We start from the raw sequence: 15,352 nt of genomic DNA, 5'->3' as shown, positions 1-15,352 counted from the left end.
TTAATGATCAGATGAAATCAATCACTTATCAAGTATGAATGAGAAACATTGATGACACGAATGACACTTGAAATGAATCACAATTATTGCTCATAATTAGATAATCATGATCAATCAATGAATTGTAAATCAATTAAATAACAAACTTTTCCAATCAATGGTTTGTGCCTCAAAAAAATTCATTTGAAATTAACATAATCTATTATTTATATACTTAATTAGCCAACTGATTGTTGATCAATTTGATTAAGATCATGATTGTGATCAATTCAAGAATGTTGATCTCAGTTGATTACATTGTTTATTTTTAGGTTAATCATTACATAAGCTACTAGTTACAATTTTCTGATTGTTATTGGATTTAATCAAATTAATGGTATTTCTGATTCTTGATTAATATGATATTATGAAGAATCAACTAGATTACATCATAAATATTAACAATTAAAGTGAACAACAAATCTTTAAGATCATTTTGATACAATTAATCTGATGAACCTGAGCATTGATTAACAATTAAACACTCCCAGACTCTGGTCCCAGAAAGTGATTAAACAATTAAAATCTAATATAAATACTCAATCAATTTACCAGTTGATCAACAATCAACAAATTGAAAAGTTTCAATCTACATCAAAGTTTTAAACAATTTTCTCGATCGACCGATTCCTCGAAATGTCCATCAAATTGTATCATAATAAACTATCTGGACCCGCTCGAGTTATTCGGATCATAATTAAGCTTCTTAATCTGGATGTTGACGAAATTGAGATTAATTTATCAACTGGTGAACATCTTAAGCCAGAATTTATCTCCGTAAGTACAATTTAAAGTTCATCAACAATCAACTGATCAAATTTTCACAAAATTGAAGCAAATGATTAACTCTCATTTCTAATTATGGTTTATACTATTAATAGATCAATCCTTTCCATGTGGTTCCAACTCTTGTTGATGGCGATTTCACTCTTTGGGAAAGGTAAACAATCAGCTGATTATTTGTTGCTTTCGATCGTGATTGTGATTTTGATTCTTGTTCTTATTCCTCGTCTGTTGATAGTCGAGCTATTCTGACCTACCTCGTTGATAAACTCGCCCCAGGGAGTTTACTTTATCCAGCTGATCTCAAGGCTCGAGCCACGATCAACAGGTGGTTATATTGGGACGCTGGTACTTTATATGCGACTTTGGGTGCTTATTATGGACCCATTTTCCATGGTGGTTCCCTGGTCCCTGAAGTTGCCGAAGCATTTAAGGTGAAAGCCAAAGATTTGGACATTGCACTGGAAGCGACAAAATATATCGCTGGTGATTCATTGACAGTCGCTGACATTTCAATCGGTGTTACAATTACCTTAGCTTCTGCTGTTGGAATTGACTTAGACAATTTAACTAATGTTAATCGATGGTTGAAACAATTAGAAAATGATTTACCACAATCAGTTTGGTTCAGTTTACTAGTTGAACCTAATAAAGATCTCGGTCAGTTTGTTAAATCAAAGGTTCGCAATTAATTGTATGTCCAAGTTTTAATTCTCGAAACAATTTAGTTTAAATTTTGAAAGATTAAAATCGTCTACGAATTGAGAAAAACAGAAAGAGTGAAAAAGAAAGAGAAATTTGAAATTTCTGCTTCATTTCTTCCGCGAAAATTTTCAATTTTATCGATTGATTTCTCGACATCAATTGATCGGATAAATCGATTCAATAACATCAGATAATCTCCAATAGAGGATCAAAGTCTCTTCATTATCACTTTTTCCACTCGAAATTATGAAGAATTTTTTTCTAATTTGATGTCCAAGTTAAAATTATTTTCTTTGATAAATCTCCACAATGGTTATCCAATTGTACCATAGTAAAATATCTGGACCTTCTCGGTCAGTTCGAGTTTTAATTAAACTTATCGGTGTAAAAGTTGAAGAAAAGGAGATTGATGTATTTGCTGGTGACAACCTCAAGCCAGAATTTACCTCGGTAAGTGCCAACAAGCAGAAATCAATGAGCAGCTTATAGGTGAAAATTTCATTTTCGTTAACGATAGAGATAAGCAGAGATCTGCCGCAAGATCGCAAAGGCAAAACTTATCGAGATCGAAAACATTATTCTGGTAAACTGTGGGCAGAGAATCGCTCAGAGATTCTGTTGATCTTCCCTTTCCTTTAGAATCTCGGTTCTCAAGAAATTTTTTCCGCGTAGTTTGAAATCTCAACTCCAGAATTTCTCATGAGGCTCGATTTTATTCGTTTCATACGAATTTTAGCTAAACTTTTTGATAAAAGAACATTTTTCGAATCCTTTGAGTTTTCGATTTGTAAATTCATTATCGATCTTATTATTTCAGTAAAGGCTCTTAATTGTTATTTCCTTTTATATTGGTTTGATTTTTCTGTTTTAATTTAGATCAATCCATTCCATGTGGTTCCAACTCTTGTTGATGGCGATTTCACTCTTTGGGAAAGGTAAACAATCAGCTGATTATTTGTTGATTTCGAATGTGATTTTGATTTTGATTCTTATTCTTATTCCTCGTCTGTTGATAGTCGAGCTATTCTGACCTACCTCGTTGATAAACTCGCCCCAGGTAATTCACTCTATCCAGCTGATCTCAAGGCTCGAGCCACGATCAACAGGTGGTTATATTGGGACGCTGGTACTTTGTTTACTTTGTTAGTTACTCATTTGGAAACTATTTTCAGGGGAAATTCCCCAGTTCCTGAAGCTGCTGAACTGTTCAAAACAAAAGCTAAAGATCTTGATAAATCATTAGAAAGTACTAAATATGTTGCTGGTGATTCGTTAACTTTAGCCGATCTCACAATCAGTGTTAATATCACCTTGGCTTCCGCTGTTGGAATTGACCTTTCAAACCTTACCAATGTTGACCGATGGCTTAAACAGGTAGAAAGTGACCTAACCTCGGAGACTTGGTCAACTTTGGTCATCGAACCAGCTAATATTGTTCATGGTTTAATCAAAGACAAAATTACATCTTGATTGCAGTTCGTGATAAATTGGGTGTCCAAGTCTCTAAACTTTAGTTGAAAAACTTTTGTAAACACTGCCCAAAGTAAAATTATTTTAATAGACAAGATTGTTTAAAGTTATTTAATTGATTGATTTCAATTGATTTTCAACAATAGACTAGAAATTAATACATAGTTTGTTCATTTTCTTATGTAAGATAAACAATTAACTTATTGTTATGATTTTCTCGTAATCAGATTCACATCATAAAATATCAATTAATCATTTAAATTTGATTTGATTCTTGTTTTAAACAAGAAAACCTTTTTCATTAATCATAATTTAGTTAATTGTTCTTTTTGTTGAATTATACTGTTGAGATATATAAGTTGAGTAATTTGTTGATTGCATTAATTGTTTTCCTTTGACTGGTTCAGCGGACGTTTTCTCGTTTCCTTCTTGATTGTAATTGGATTTTAAATTAATTAATATGTAAAGCGTAAAATTGTATCACAAATGAAAAGATTTGGGAGTGAGAGAGAGAGAGAGAGAGAGAGAGAGAGAGAAATTAATTAATCTTCTCGTAAGGCACGTTCTTTGAGTTTTTGTAAGGCCTCCGAAACAACTTGGGCACGGGAAGTTAAATCATCGCCAAGATTATCGTCTTTTTCACCGTTAATCTTCCTGAGTGTATTATTGTAATCAAAATCATCTTCATCTTCGTCATCATCTAATTCTTGACTATTTCCATTAGTGAGTCGTGTTGAACATGTTCGAGCTGATTTATAGCTATTGGCTGAGCTTCTAGTACTTGTCGGTGTAGATCCATTGAAAATTGTACCGATAGCCGATGATCGGTTGGTTGTTGATGTCGTTGGTGTAGTTGTGGTTGATGATGATGAGGGTCGACGAAACTTATTACTCAGGTAGAATTCATCTGAATCTGAGAATGAACTTGTTCGACGTAGGAAAGTCATCGGTGAGGGTTCACGGGATCGATGGGAAGAGGAAACATGAAATGAATTAGGTGTTGGTGATGAATGATTACGAAGATGTTGATGACCAATTGAATCGCCATTAAAATCCAAAGTAATTGGTCGGAAAGAAGACATTAATTGTGAATTAATTCGTGAGTGTCGCTCTCGAGCTTCTTCAATAAGCTGTTGAGCTCGAATTTGAACTCTCTCGATAAACTGATCATTTGTTAGATAAATTGGTGGTTTCATTTGATGATTAGAAGATGAATAATTATGATGATGATGATGATTATCAAATGGCGATGAATGGTTAGGAGATGTTCCTGATGTGGCTGCTGGAGTTACGGGCGTTGATGATGGATAATGAGGACGAGAGAAATTATCGAATAAAGAAAAGTCCATCAATCGATCACCATTTTCAATCATTGAGGTTCGTCTACGAACTGAAGACGCTCTCCTTTCGAGTGGGTGATTAAATCGCGAATAATATGATTTTCGTAGTATCCTTTCCGCAAGAGTCTCTTTGTGATGTGGGTCATTGGTGGTGGTGGTGTTGGTGTTGGTTGAATTGCTTAACGATCTGTGGGAATTATCATCATTATTATTAACATTTTTCCTATTAATTGTTTCATCGTTTTCATCTTTCGATAACAGATTATTGTTATTACAAGTTTTAATATCGTTAAATTGTTTCTTGCGGTTTTGGTGCTCATTTTGTTCAGGTTGTTGTTGATGCTCTTGTTGTTGATGATGATGATGTTGATGGTTTCCCTCCCTGTTGAAGGTTTTACTGGTTGTGGTTGGTTGTGGTGGTGGTGGTGGTGGTGGTGATGGTGTTAAGGGTTCACCTTTAGCAAAGTTAAAAGGGTGAACCTGATTATGTTTACGATTTAGTTTGGGGTGATGGTGATGATGATTTAATTGGCTTTCGTCAATCAATGATTTAGCATCCAGATCATGCTTTGTATTGAATGATTTAGGTTTAGGTGGTAAAGAGGATGTTACTTTTGTGATGGAAGATGAAAAATAACTTGTACAACTTTTACCGTTATTTTGACTACTACTAATTATGTTAATTGGTATGTTAATTGTTGTAGTTTCTTTCTGATCATTTTTTGTATCAAATTTTGATTTGATATTAGTTTTGTTATTCATTATTTCAAAATTATCTTCATCATTGTCTTTGATTAATTTTCCAGTCTCACAATTGATTGGATTAAAATTAATTGTAGATTTAAATCTGATATTATTTATATCATCACCATCATCACCATTACCTTCATCAATAAATTGAATATTATCATAATTTTGATTGATTTGATCATTTTTATCAATCCAATTGATTTGATTGTTACTATTTTTAACACCAACACTTTGATCATCATCATTAACAACAACAGGTTTTGAGACAACTTTAACAACCCGATTACAACTATTTAATTGTTTATCATTATGATTAACGGTAATAATATTATCACTATCAGGGTTAGTGGTGATTGACTGATCCATTGTTTTGTTGGGCATGCGATTATTATTAGTTGATTTAATTATTGTACTTGATTGACCATTAACAGGATTTGACCATGCGATGTAATTTTGACCATTCTTAACAATTAGATTCTCAAGATTCCGGATTGAGGAAGAGTCTCCCGTTAAACTCTTACCTCTTTTCATTTGTTGAGGAGGAAGGTTGACGGTGGTGTTTGTGGTTGGAGTTGTGGTGGTGGAAGTAGTAGTAGTAGTAGAAGAAGAAGAAACACAACTATTGTCGCGATTATCGTACCTGGATTCGACTGTGGGTCCACTGAGACCGGATAAACGCTGTGAGACCAAATTACGATAACCATGGGTACGAAGTTGATCTAAAAGAGATGAGCTTTCAGGTAATAAGATAGAACTTGACCAATCACCACCGAATGAATCAGCTGTTCCTGGGGTTTCTACGATTCCCGTTGTTGATGTTGACCCAGTTAATCCTCCTCCTCCTAATCCTCCTCCTGAGCCACTTGAAATAAAAGTTCGTACCTCCCGTGGTTCATTTCCACCTCCAAGTGATAATTTCATGGTGATTAATGGTTTACCTTGTGAGCTTGTGGCCATTGAAGGTGATGAAACATTACTACGACCAACAGGTATAATCACCTCTGCTCTTGGTTTACCTGTGGTGGTGTTGGTTGAGGTTCGTGTTGGTGTTTCTGGTCGGCTACTGCTGCTTGGAGATCCAATTTGTATCTCTTGTGTTGTACTGAAAGATAAATTAGATCCTCCTGATGGACCTTGAAATGTGTCTCGTGGTGAGTCAACTGATCCAAGGTCAAAACCAAATCGAGATGAAACTGATCTACCATAACGATTAGCTGAACGTGGACGGATAGTTGTGTACATACTTATTGGATGATTAGTGCCAATCTCTTCATCATCACGATTCATATCCAACCATTGTTCAACTCGACCACGGGATGAAGGTCCAACTGAACCGTCATCCAGATCAAATGAGTTACCACCTCCAGTTGATTTCTCATCAATTCCTCCTACGCGTTGCCGTTGACTTTCCCGTGATATGGTTCGAGAATATGGTCTTCCGGTAACTGGCTGAGAACTGAATGGAGTTGGCACATGTTGAGTATTACTGCCCCCGCTTTCATTAGAATCAAGGCTATCTTGTTTCGTGGTTGTACTTGTCATCCGATTAATTGATGATCTCGGATTGCGAAGTGGATTTACTACCATTCGCATGGTGGGTGTACCTGCAGCCGATGAATTACGAGTTGTACCGAAGGATGTTGAACCTCGATCACGTGAAAGTGAGCGTCGGAAAGACGATCCGAAAGGTTCAGCATCAGAGAAAAAATCATCTGAGCCAAAGTGTCGTGATAACAATGATCTATGACGATCGATTAGATTACTTGAAGATGGAGCAGTGGGTCCAAGAAATTTCCAAAGTCCACCTCCTGAACCGGTACTTCCAAAGCCCATCGATGGTTCAGTATCTGTATCAGTGTCACTAAACTCTTGATCGGTACCATGACCTGCGACTCGACGTCGATTTGATCCACCGGTTAAAGTTTCCGTTGTTGGTTTTCTTTCAGCACTTTCGGCTCGAGATTTTTTCTTTCCCTTCTTATTTCGACCTGTTCCCCATAAACTGGTAAAAGGAGATCGACTTGAAGATAACATTGATCTCATTCGACCACTTATATTACCGAAAACTGGATCACCGCTCCAAGTGTCAAATATATCATCGAAAATATCAGTTGACCCAGAAGAAGATGCACTTTCCGACCGACATAGTCCAGAAGTCGAAGATAAAACAGGCGATGGTGAAACTGAACCATTTCGAGATTCATCAAAAGAATCGCCATCACCAACACCACCACTACTACTCTTTACACTTCCGCCGAAATTTTTAATAGTCCGAGTTTCCTCACTTGACTCTGATCGGGTGGTTGGAGCACCGCTACCAGAGGCCACCGGGTAATGAGTAACTTTACTCTTCTTCTCGATTCGGCTAAATGAACCATCAGCACTTTCCTCTGAGATTATTTTCCCCGTTTCCGTGATACAAGCTCCGTCCTTGGTAAAAGTGACCTTTTTATAACTTCGTGTGATCGGAGCGGCTTTACTTTGAGTAGTAACAGTTGTAGCTGCGGTTGATGGTGTTCCTGGATTAGATTCTTGATTCTGAACAGTTCCTGCCGTTGATGGAGGTTCAATTATATTGGTTGGTGTGATCTCTTCAATTTCCTCTTGATGTTTTAACTGTTGATGCTTTTGTTGACCTCGATGAGCCGCTTCAATGTCCAGTCCCAATTTAGGTTTTGAGGATAATTTAATTTCAGCCACACTACGAACCGGAGTGGGTTTAATTTCCTCCTTGATAAATGGTTTTGGTGACTTTACGTAGGATTTTGGTTTCTCTTCTGATCCTGATTGGCAAGTTAATTTAGTTCCATGATGTTGATCAGATGAAACCGATAAATTAGATTCATGTGATTCTATTGATGATTGTCTTAATTCTTGTAGTTTAGCTTTGGCAATTTGCTTCTTAATTACATCTTTGGCAAGAGATTTTCGCTCCTCTTTATTATCCAGAATAGACGGAGATTCAATTAGTTCAGAAACACTTTCATTTGGCCTCATTTCACTTGACTGATTATCGATTGATTTAATTTCCTTTTTCACTTCGGAACTTGTTCCAATCTTTTTAGTACCATTATCAATTACTATTGAACTTGTGCTTTTAACTTTAGGTTTAACTTGTGAATCTTTTATTGTTTCAGATTGTTTTGATTCGATTGATTTGTTCACTTGATCAGTTTTAGAATCAGTTGATTGTTTACCTGTGATTGTTTTCACTGGTGATTTATTTGGTGATCTACTTTTAATTGGAGATGAAGGTGATTTTCTGGGTCGAGAGCTTAAAGGTTTAGAGTTGTTATTATTTTCCACACTTGATGATTTATCTTTAGATAGATTTTGATTACGTTCACTGTTAATTGCTGATGATGTTTCATCGAGCGATGATTGTTGAATTAAACTGGCCTTTCTTTCAGAAGCGTTTCTCAATAAGGTCGATTGACTTGCTGGCATTGATGCTCGTCTTTCAAACGCTCTTTTAGCATCGGAAACTTTTACCATGGGAATGACTCTTTCCTTGTCTTTATCTACACTTGATCGACGTGTTTCAAATAGCTTTTTGGCCGTTGAAATTTTACCATACGTTGGAACGGGTTTCTTTTCCGGTGCCGATTTATTTTCAAGAAACTTTGGATATGATATTTTACCAACTTTACGATCAACACTTGCCCGCCTTTCTAGCCAAGGTTTAGTTTTATCTGCATCGGGAGTTGTGGGCACCGATTCACTGGCCTCCGATCCTGGTGCTGATGTTGATGGTGATTCTTTGAGTGTTGATGATGTTTCGGTTGTGGTAACTGTTGATGTTGATGGTGAAGTTGTTGTCGAACCTTCAAGTTTTCCCTTAATACCTTTAGGCGGTGATTCTTTGGCACTTTTACGATTAACAATTTTATCTCCTGATTTTATTCGGCATTTCGAGGAGTTTATGGTACTACTACTATTGGAAACTGTGGTAGATGATGATGGTGATGATGAAGATGATGGACGAGGTTGTTTACCTGAGATTATCGTTGAGGAGGACGAAGTAGAGGTAAAAGAGGATGATGAAGTTTTCGAAGGCGTTGGACGTTTAGGACTTGCACTTTTACTTTTACTCTTTACACTTGATCTTGAAATTGAATTTTGTCGAGTTAATTTTTGCTGATCATCGATTAAGGTACTTGAAGATGAATTCATTTCAATTTGAGATGATGGGGTTGATTCATCATCTTTAGCTGTTAATGTTTCAATGGAGGCACTTGATTGAGTCTTTGAAGTTGTTATTCCGCTAACAGATTCTAATTTAGCATTTCTAGAATCTCTTCCGGTTTCTGGTAAAGATGAAATTTGTGATGATATGGAAACATTTTCATCAGGTAAGGAATCGTAAGGTACTGTTGATGTTTTATTGAGCATCGTTGTATCATCGTCTTCACCTCTTAAAGTAACACTTTCATTATCCTCTGTTAACATAATTGGTTGAGTTAAATCATCAGTGACAATTTGACTCGGTGGAAAAGTACCTCCGGTCACTGAGGTACCATCACTTATATAACCCGAAGAGGTCACTTGATGATCTTCAGATTGAGTAACAATCGCATCTTCAGAACCTTTTTTTGGCTTTTTATGTTTCATCACATGACTTGAAACTCGACTTACACTATTAGAATCAATCGATGAACCAGCAATTCTTTTACTTGATTTACCAGGTTCTGAGCTATTTTCCTCTGGTAAATCCATCGATAAATCTTGAGCACCAGTAACCATATTATCTTGTAATGGTTGTTGTTGTTTAACACTCTCTTGACATTCATCTTGTAGAGCAGCGGCCACTGCTGAAGGTAAAAATTCATCGCCATCGTCGACATTTTCACTTGCATCAATAAGCTCTTCTTCCTCTTCTTCAGGATAAGTTGGAATATCATTGGAAAGCTCAGAAGTATCAGCTTGATAATCTATGGCCGCAGTTGATGACGGATAAAGATTTTCATCTGAACGGGAAGATTTACTCTTAACTCGCTTAGGTTTACCACCGCTACTAACAACGGATAGATCACCTTCTTGACCTGATAATGGATTTTGACCATTACCACTTTCAACTGGAGGTGAAATCGGAGCCAAAGCCAATAGTACATCCAAACGAACCGGTGTAAGATTAGCTAAATCTTCAGCTACCTGAAGTAATGAATGTTCATAACCTTTATTGACCCACCAATCGGTACAAATATCGATGATTGTTGCTCGTTTAGTTGGATCAACGGCCAATAATCGTCTAATTAATCCAGATGCCTCTGTAACAAAGTAAAAGCAATCAATGAATAAAATACTACAACTGAAAAGCTTATAATCAAATCTAATCATTTACCTGATTTCTGTTTAGGTTCAAAGTAACTTGATTCAGAGATTTGTTTAACCAATCGTTTGAAATTACTTCCATCAAAAGGCATCGCTCCATAGACGAGGGTGTAAAGTAAAACACCCAGAGACCAACAATCAACTTCGGCACCATAATAAGGTATTCCCTTGACGATTTCGGGTGATGCATACAAAGGACTACCACAGAATGTATTAAGAAAATGTTTCTCATCGAAAACATTTGAAAGACCAAAATCAGCGATCTGAATGAGGAAAAGAAATGAAAACGTTAGTCTTTGATTGAGAACAATCAAATTGATTGCTTGACGTAATTTTGAACCTTTTCAAGTGATTTAACGTTACATCACAATACTAATTATAACATAATTTCATCAGCAATTAAAAGTTTAACTTACCTTTGCATTTCCATTATGATCTAATAAAATATTTTCCAACTTCAGATCTCTATGGCAAACCTTGTTCTGGATAATTAGTTAATTATTGTTAAATTGATGATTAGAGAAAAAGAATAAATCAATTAGTTGATAGTCAATATTGTTAATTATCTTTGGAATAGCAACAGAATGTGAAAAGTGTAAATCAAATTGTGGAAATTTAGTTAATTGTAATGTGAAGATTGTGCATAATTTTACTCGTTAATTATAATTGAGAAAACTGGTTAAGTTTGTGAGCTTTTTTTTTCTTTAATATCTAAACATAATCATTTGAGAATATGAGTAATTATGATGATGGTGATTGGGGAGAGAACTTGAAATCAAAATAACATCATCATCATGGTGATTACCAGAATTCTGAGGGTGGGGAATGATGATGATGAAAAAGACCGAAAGAGAGACAAAGAAAGTTTAGAAATCTTTTTTAAGAACTAAAAATATTTCCTCGAAAATCAAACGTCACTCGAAATTTTCGAGGAGTGAAGTAAGCAGAAAATGTAATAACATAACTTTCGATGTCAAGTTATCATAATCTCTCAATGAAATTTGACAATTAGAGAAGGACGAAGAAGATAAAGAAAGAGACAGTGAATAATAATGAAGATAATCTGAAGATAGAGAAGATAATGAATACCTGAAGAGACATTCGAATGTATAAAAAATTTAAGGTTAAGAAAACGCCCTAATATCTTTAGAATCGAACTTCAAATTAGTAAAGATAATCATAATATTATTGATAGAGACGATGGAGAGAGAGAGAGATGATGATGATGATGATGAGAAGAAAAAGGGGAAAGAAGGAAAGGGAAGACAAAGAGGGATAAATGTTCACAAGGTTCTAATGAAAGATGATGATGGTAACTCAGCTATTTATGGAATACTCTGAAAAAGAAAGAAAGAGAGATTAGTGGAAAGAAAGTGAATATTTTCATGAGATTCTGTGACGAAGTTCAGAAGATGATCATCAAAGAATTAGGAGAAAGAAAATCTGAGATTAAAACAAGAATTCTGTCTCGATTTACCAACATGATAAACTTGAATTCTATCAAAAATCTCATAGACATTTGATTATCATGTTAGCATAAGAATGAGCAACAATCTGAAAGGGTTAAAGCGATTCTGATGATGTGATAGTAGGATAATTAAAATTGCAATAAGGAAGGTAAAAGGTTCATTTTTGATTCTTTCTCTCTTTAGGTTTGTTCCGGTAGGATTCATCATTAGAAATCCCAATGGAATCTTGAACATCATGGTTGATATGATAAAGCCTACAGATGATGGATAGCTCGTTGGATTCAACAGTTTTCTTGATCTGGTTCCAAGAAATTTCTCTTCCTATGACGATAACACCAGAATTTTTGATAAATTCTACGCATCGAAAATTTTATCCTCATCTTTGTGGTTTATTTCTTTTTCTATCCTAATCAGCATCTTCTTTATAATATTCACTATTTTGTAATAGTAAACGTAATCAATTTCATGATCTTTGTTGTTCTCGGTGGTAATGTTGTGAATTATTGTTGTGCTCCTACTTGTAGACTGGTATCATTATCATCCTTGGACTTGGATTGAGAAAATAAATCAAACATGATTAAGATAATTAAGACTCATGATAGAAACAGTAACTTTCAGTAAACTTTGGTAAAAATTATCACCATCATGAAGATTAAGAGATGGTGATTGTGATGATCTGTTTGAGTAATTAAATAGAAAGTTTTTCTTTCATAAATTAAGTAATTAGTCATAATCAGTTAAACATAATATTAAATAATAGGCAAATTGTCAGACTAATTCTAATCCAGAAAAATGAACATTTAGAGATGGAGTAAACATGATGAGAGTTGAATGATGATGATGATGATGATGATAATGTTTGCTAAAACCAATTGCGTTTGTTAGCCAACATTGTATCAAATGGGAAAATGTTTCCTCTATTGATGATTTTTTTTTGTTATCCAAGTTAAATAATAAGCATGAAGATAATGATGATGATGGAAATGAAAAGAGTAATTTTTTTCTTTTGTTTAATTGAAAACATTAGAAACAAAGAAAGATGAAGAGAGAAAAAAAGAGAGAGAGAGAAGGGAGAAAACACAAACACCATCAATTTGGAAGCTCTCTCATCATTTTGGATGATCGCCATCATCTGGTTACATCCGTTTACATTGGATATGAACAAGACAAGAAAAATTTCTGCTTCCTTATCATCTTCTTCGTCATCCTCTCATCTTCATCCCTTTCTGCCTATGTTTTCAAATAAATATACTTATTATCACTCTCTTTCTCTCTTTCTCTGATATTTTGCTCTTGAGGAACCTTATTTTTAGAAAAAGTTAGTTTTTAACTGTACATTCATAACCTCATCATCTTCGTATTTATCGTCATCCTCATCATCAGTTTTCTCTCTCTCTTTCTATTTGATCTTTCTTAGGAAAATTTTCACTAAATGCAATGTAATATATGCAATGAAATCAGAGAAAAGCAGAAAAAAACTTTGCTTCCGGTTGTGTGTTAAGATCAAGACAGAGAAAAAAAGAGAGAGAGAAAGAGTGATACTTAATTCTCAAGATATAAGTTTAACGACATCAATAATATGATTAGATACTGATGGTGATGAAGATGGAGGGATGGGAATGTTTATCAACAGATCATTTGGAAAACACATAGAGAGTAAAAGTTACTTATTTACAATTAACAAATGAGATTAAACAGCAACATCATCAAAAGCTATCAGACTCTTGAGGAAAAGTGAACAATTTTTAAAACTGTTGCTATTTGTGGATTTGGGAATGATGATTATATGATTATGTTTTGTAATAATTAAAAGGATTACAAACCTTATGACAATAATAAACCGCTGTTGCTATTTGTCTAAATAATCGTCTTGCCTCATTATCTGAAAGCACTTTCCGGTCTGAAACGTATTCATAAAGTTCACCTCCACTGGCATATTGCATGACCAGGACGATTTTCTCCTTATTTTCAAAAACTGAATCATTTTGAGAGTTTTTTTGTTGTTGTTTTATTCATCAATTTGTTATCATTGATGATGAATATTTAAACCATGTGGGCAGAGATGTGATCGAGTATTCGTGTGATCATATGGTTGGGATGGTGGTTTTAGTAGGTTAAAGAGTCAGAAATAGAGAGAAGAAAATAATTATCATCATTATCGTTCATCCCAAAGTTTAAAAACCAAAAAAGAGAAAAGAGGACGAAGATGATGATGATGATGAAGACAAATAAGATGGATAGATATGAATGGTAACGAAGGGAAGAAAATTGAGTTTAGTTAGTGTGTAAGTTGTAAAAGAGATGAAAATTATATGAAATTGATAGATGATTAATAGTTGGGCAAAGTGAGAGAGAGAGAGAGAGAATAAGAAGAACATGAGAAAGGAGAGATTGAGAGAGAGAGATGGAGAGGGAGAGGGAGAAGGAGAGAAAATTGTAAGATTAAACAGATTGATTAGATTACCTTGAACTAATTGAACTGATTTGCCTCACCTTCATAAATATGGATGATATGTGGATGTTGTATTGATGACATTATTTGAATTTCTCGACGTATTCGTACCAGATCTTGTTCACTTTGAATCTTTGACTTTTTAATTGTCTTAATTGCAACCTAAGAGAGTGAATGAGATGAAGAAATTAAAGATTAATGGAAAAGAGAAAATAAAAAGGAAGGAAAAGAAACACAACAGGTTAAACATAGGAAACGGTTGTACAATCATTGGAATTGTTAATCAGTGAAAATAAATCAACGATGATTTGGTTTCTTACCTCTTGTCCAGTCTCTTTATTTATGGCCAATTGAACTTTACCATAAGTTCCTTGGCCCAATTTGTGTTTAACTTCAAATCTTTGTTTCAATCGGTGTTTCTTATCATGTTTGATAAGACCAGGCGTTGATACGCTGGCCTGAACCATCTTCAAGTCAAATATTCTATTCTTTTTTTTTGTTCGTTTAAATGTTACCGGTTCCTTGGAGAAGACAATAAATTATCAAAAATGAAGAGAAAACCACACCAGCAATAAGAATATATTGTATGTAATGTTAATTATAGATTACAAATTGTAGAGGAGAAAAAGAAAAGGTATAAAAAAGAGAATAGAATTCACAGAATATGAAAAAAAAGAGAAAACACCAACACAAAAGATGGAGGAAAAAAAGAAGAGAAGAAAAATTTTGTTCTTTTTCTCTCTCCTTCTCTCTCTCTCTCTTTGGATAGAATTTTTTATAAAGACAATTAATTATTCACATAAGATTAACAAGGCAGAGATTTAATCCAATTGTAATTAGTTAACTTACAATTAACTAGAAAGAAAAACATATTCAATCAACTTAGAAAATTAGAGTTACTGATCAACAGCAACTTCACTTCAAACTATTGGATTTCCTAACGAACGAAAATCTTTTTTTTCCAAGGCGTGTTTACCTTTTTTCTTTTTTTCTCCAAAAGGTGTCACCACTTT

At 34.6% G+C, this 15,352-nt stretch overlaps 2 protein-coding genes across 4 annotated transcripts; one reads left to right on the top strand and one right to left on the bottom strand.

Annotated features, from left to right (window-relative positions):
* The first annotated feature begins 338 nt into the window (after nucleotides 1-338).
* On the top strand, nucleotides 339-3,092 carry LOC128387685 (uncharacterized). Its single transcript, XM_053346929.1, has 6 exons — nucleotides 339-816; nucleotides 921-979; nucleotides 1,061-1,506; nucleotides 1,829-1,977; nucleotides 2,404-2,462; nucleotides 2,544-3,092. Exons 1-6 carry the CDS (start codon nucleotides 676-678, stop codon nucleotides 2,995-2,997), a joined length of 1,308 nt encoding a protein of 435 aa, XP_053202904.1. The 5' UTR covers nucleotides 339-675; the 3' UTR covers nucleotides 2,998-3,092.
* A 24-nt stretch (nucleotides 3,093-3,116) lies between these two features.
* Nucleotides 3,117-15,249, bottom strand: LOC128387610 (serine-rich adhesin for platelets-like). Of its 3 annotated transcripts, XM_053346830.1 has the most exons (7): nucleotides 14,660-15,249; nucleotides 14,381-14,501; nucleotides 13,711-13,862; nucleotides 10,835-10,900; nucleotides 10,429-10,681; nucleotides 5,728-10,354; nucleotides 3,117-4,524 (listed from the first exon to the last, which is right to left on the bottom strand). In XM_053346830.1, exons 1-7 carry the CDS (start codon nucleotides 14,804-14,806, stop codon nucleotides 3,540-3,542), a joined length of 6,351 nt encoding a protein of 2,116 aa, XP_053202805.1. In that variant the 5' UTR covers nucleotides 14,807-15,249; the 3' UTR covers nucleotides 3,117-3,539. The 3 variants fall into 3 exon arrangements, with proteins under 3 accessions (XP_053202805.1, XP_053202803.1, XP_053202804.1); XM_053346828.1 differs by having other exon boundaries at nucleotides 3,118-10,354; XM_053346829.1 differs by lacking the exon at nucleotides 14,660-15,249 and having other exon boundaries at nucleotides 3,118-10,354; nucleotides 14,352-14,484.
* Between the last annotated feature and the right edge of the window lie 103 nt (nucleotides 15,250-15,352).

The sequence above is a fragment of the Panonychus citri genome, unplaced genomic scaffold (genome assembly GCF_014898815.1).
Source record: "Panonychus citri isolate SS breed McGregor unplaced genomic scaffold, ASM1489881v1 Contig00092, whole genome shotgun sequence".
Classification (NCBI taxonomy): Eukaryota; Metazoa; Arthropoda; class Arachnida; order Trombidiformes; family Tetranychidae; genus Panonychus; species Panonychus citri.
Note: the sequence above shows the minus strand (reverse complement) of the source record. Positions and strands in the feature narration are given on the sequence as shown.

Excerpts from the sequence above, each read along its gene's own strand:
- LOC128387685 (XM_053346929.1), top strand. The coding sequence starts at position 676 with ATGTCCATCAAATTGTATCATAATAAACTATCTGGACCCGCTCGAGTT. Across the intron at positions 817-920 it reads TTAAGCCAGAATTTATCTCC|ATCAATCCTTTCCATGTGGT; the intron begins GTAAGTACAATT and ends TACTATTAATAG. Across the intron at positions 980-1,060 it reads GATTTCACTCTTTGGGAAAG|TCGAGCTATTCTGACCTACC; the intron begins GTAAACAATCAG and ends GTCTGTTGATAG.
- LOC128387610 (XM_053346828.1), bottom strand. The coding sequence starts at position 14,806 with ATGGTTCAGGCCAGCGTATCAACGCCTGGTCTTATCAAACATGATAAG. Across the intron at positions 14,502-14,659 it reads ATAAAGAGACTGGACAAGAG|GTTGCAATTAAGACAATTAA; the intron begins GTAAGAAACCAA and ends TCACTCTCTTAG. Across the intron at positions 10,682-10,834 it reads ATCATAATGGAAATGCAAAG|ATCGCTGATTTTGGTCTTTC; the intron begins GTAAGTTAAACT and ends TTCCTCATTCAG.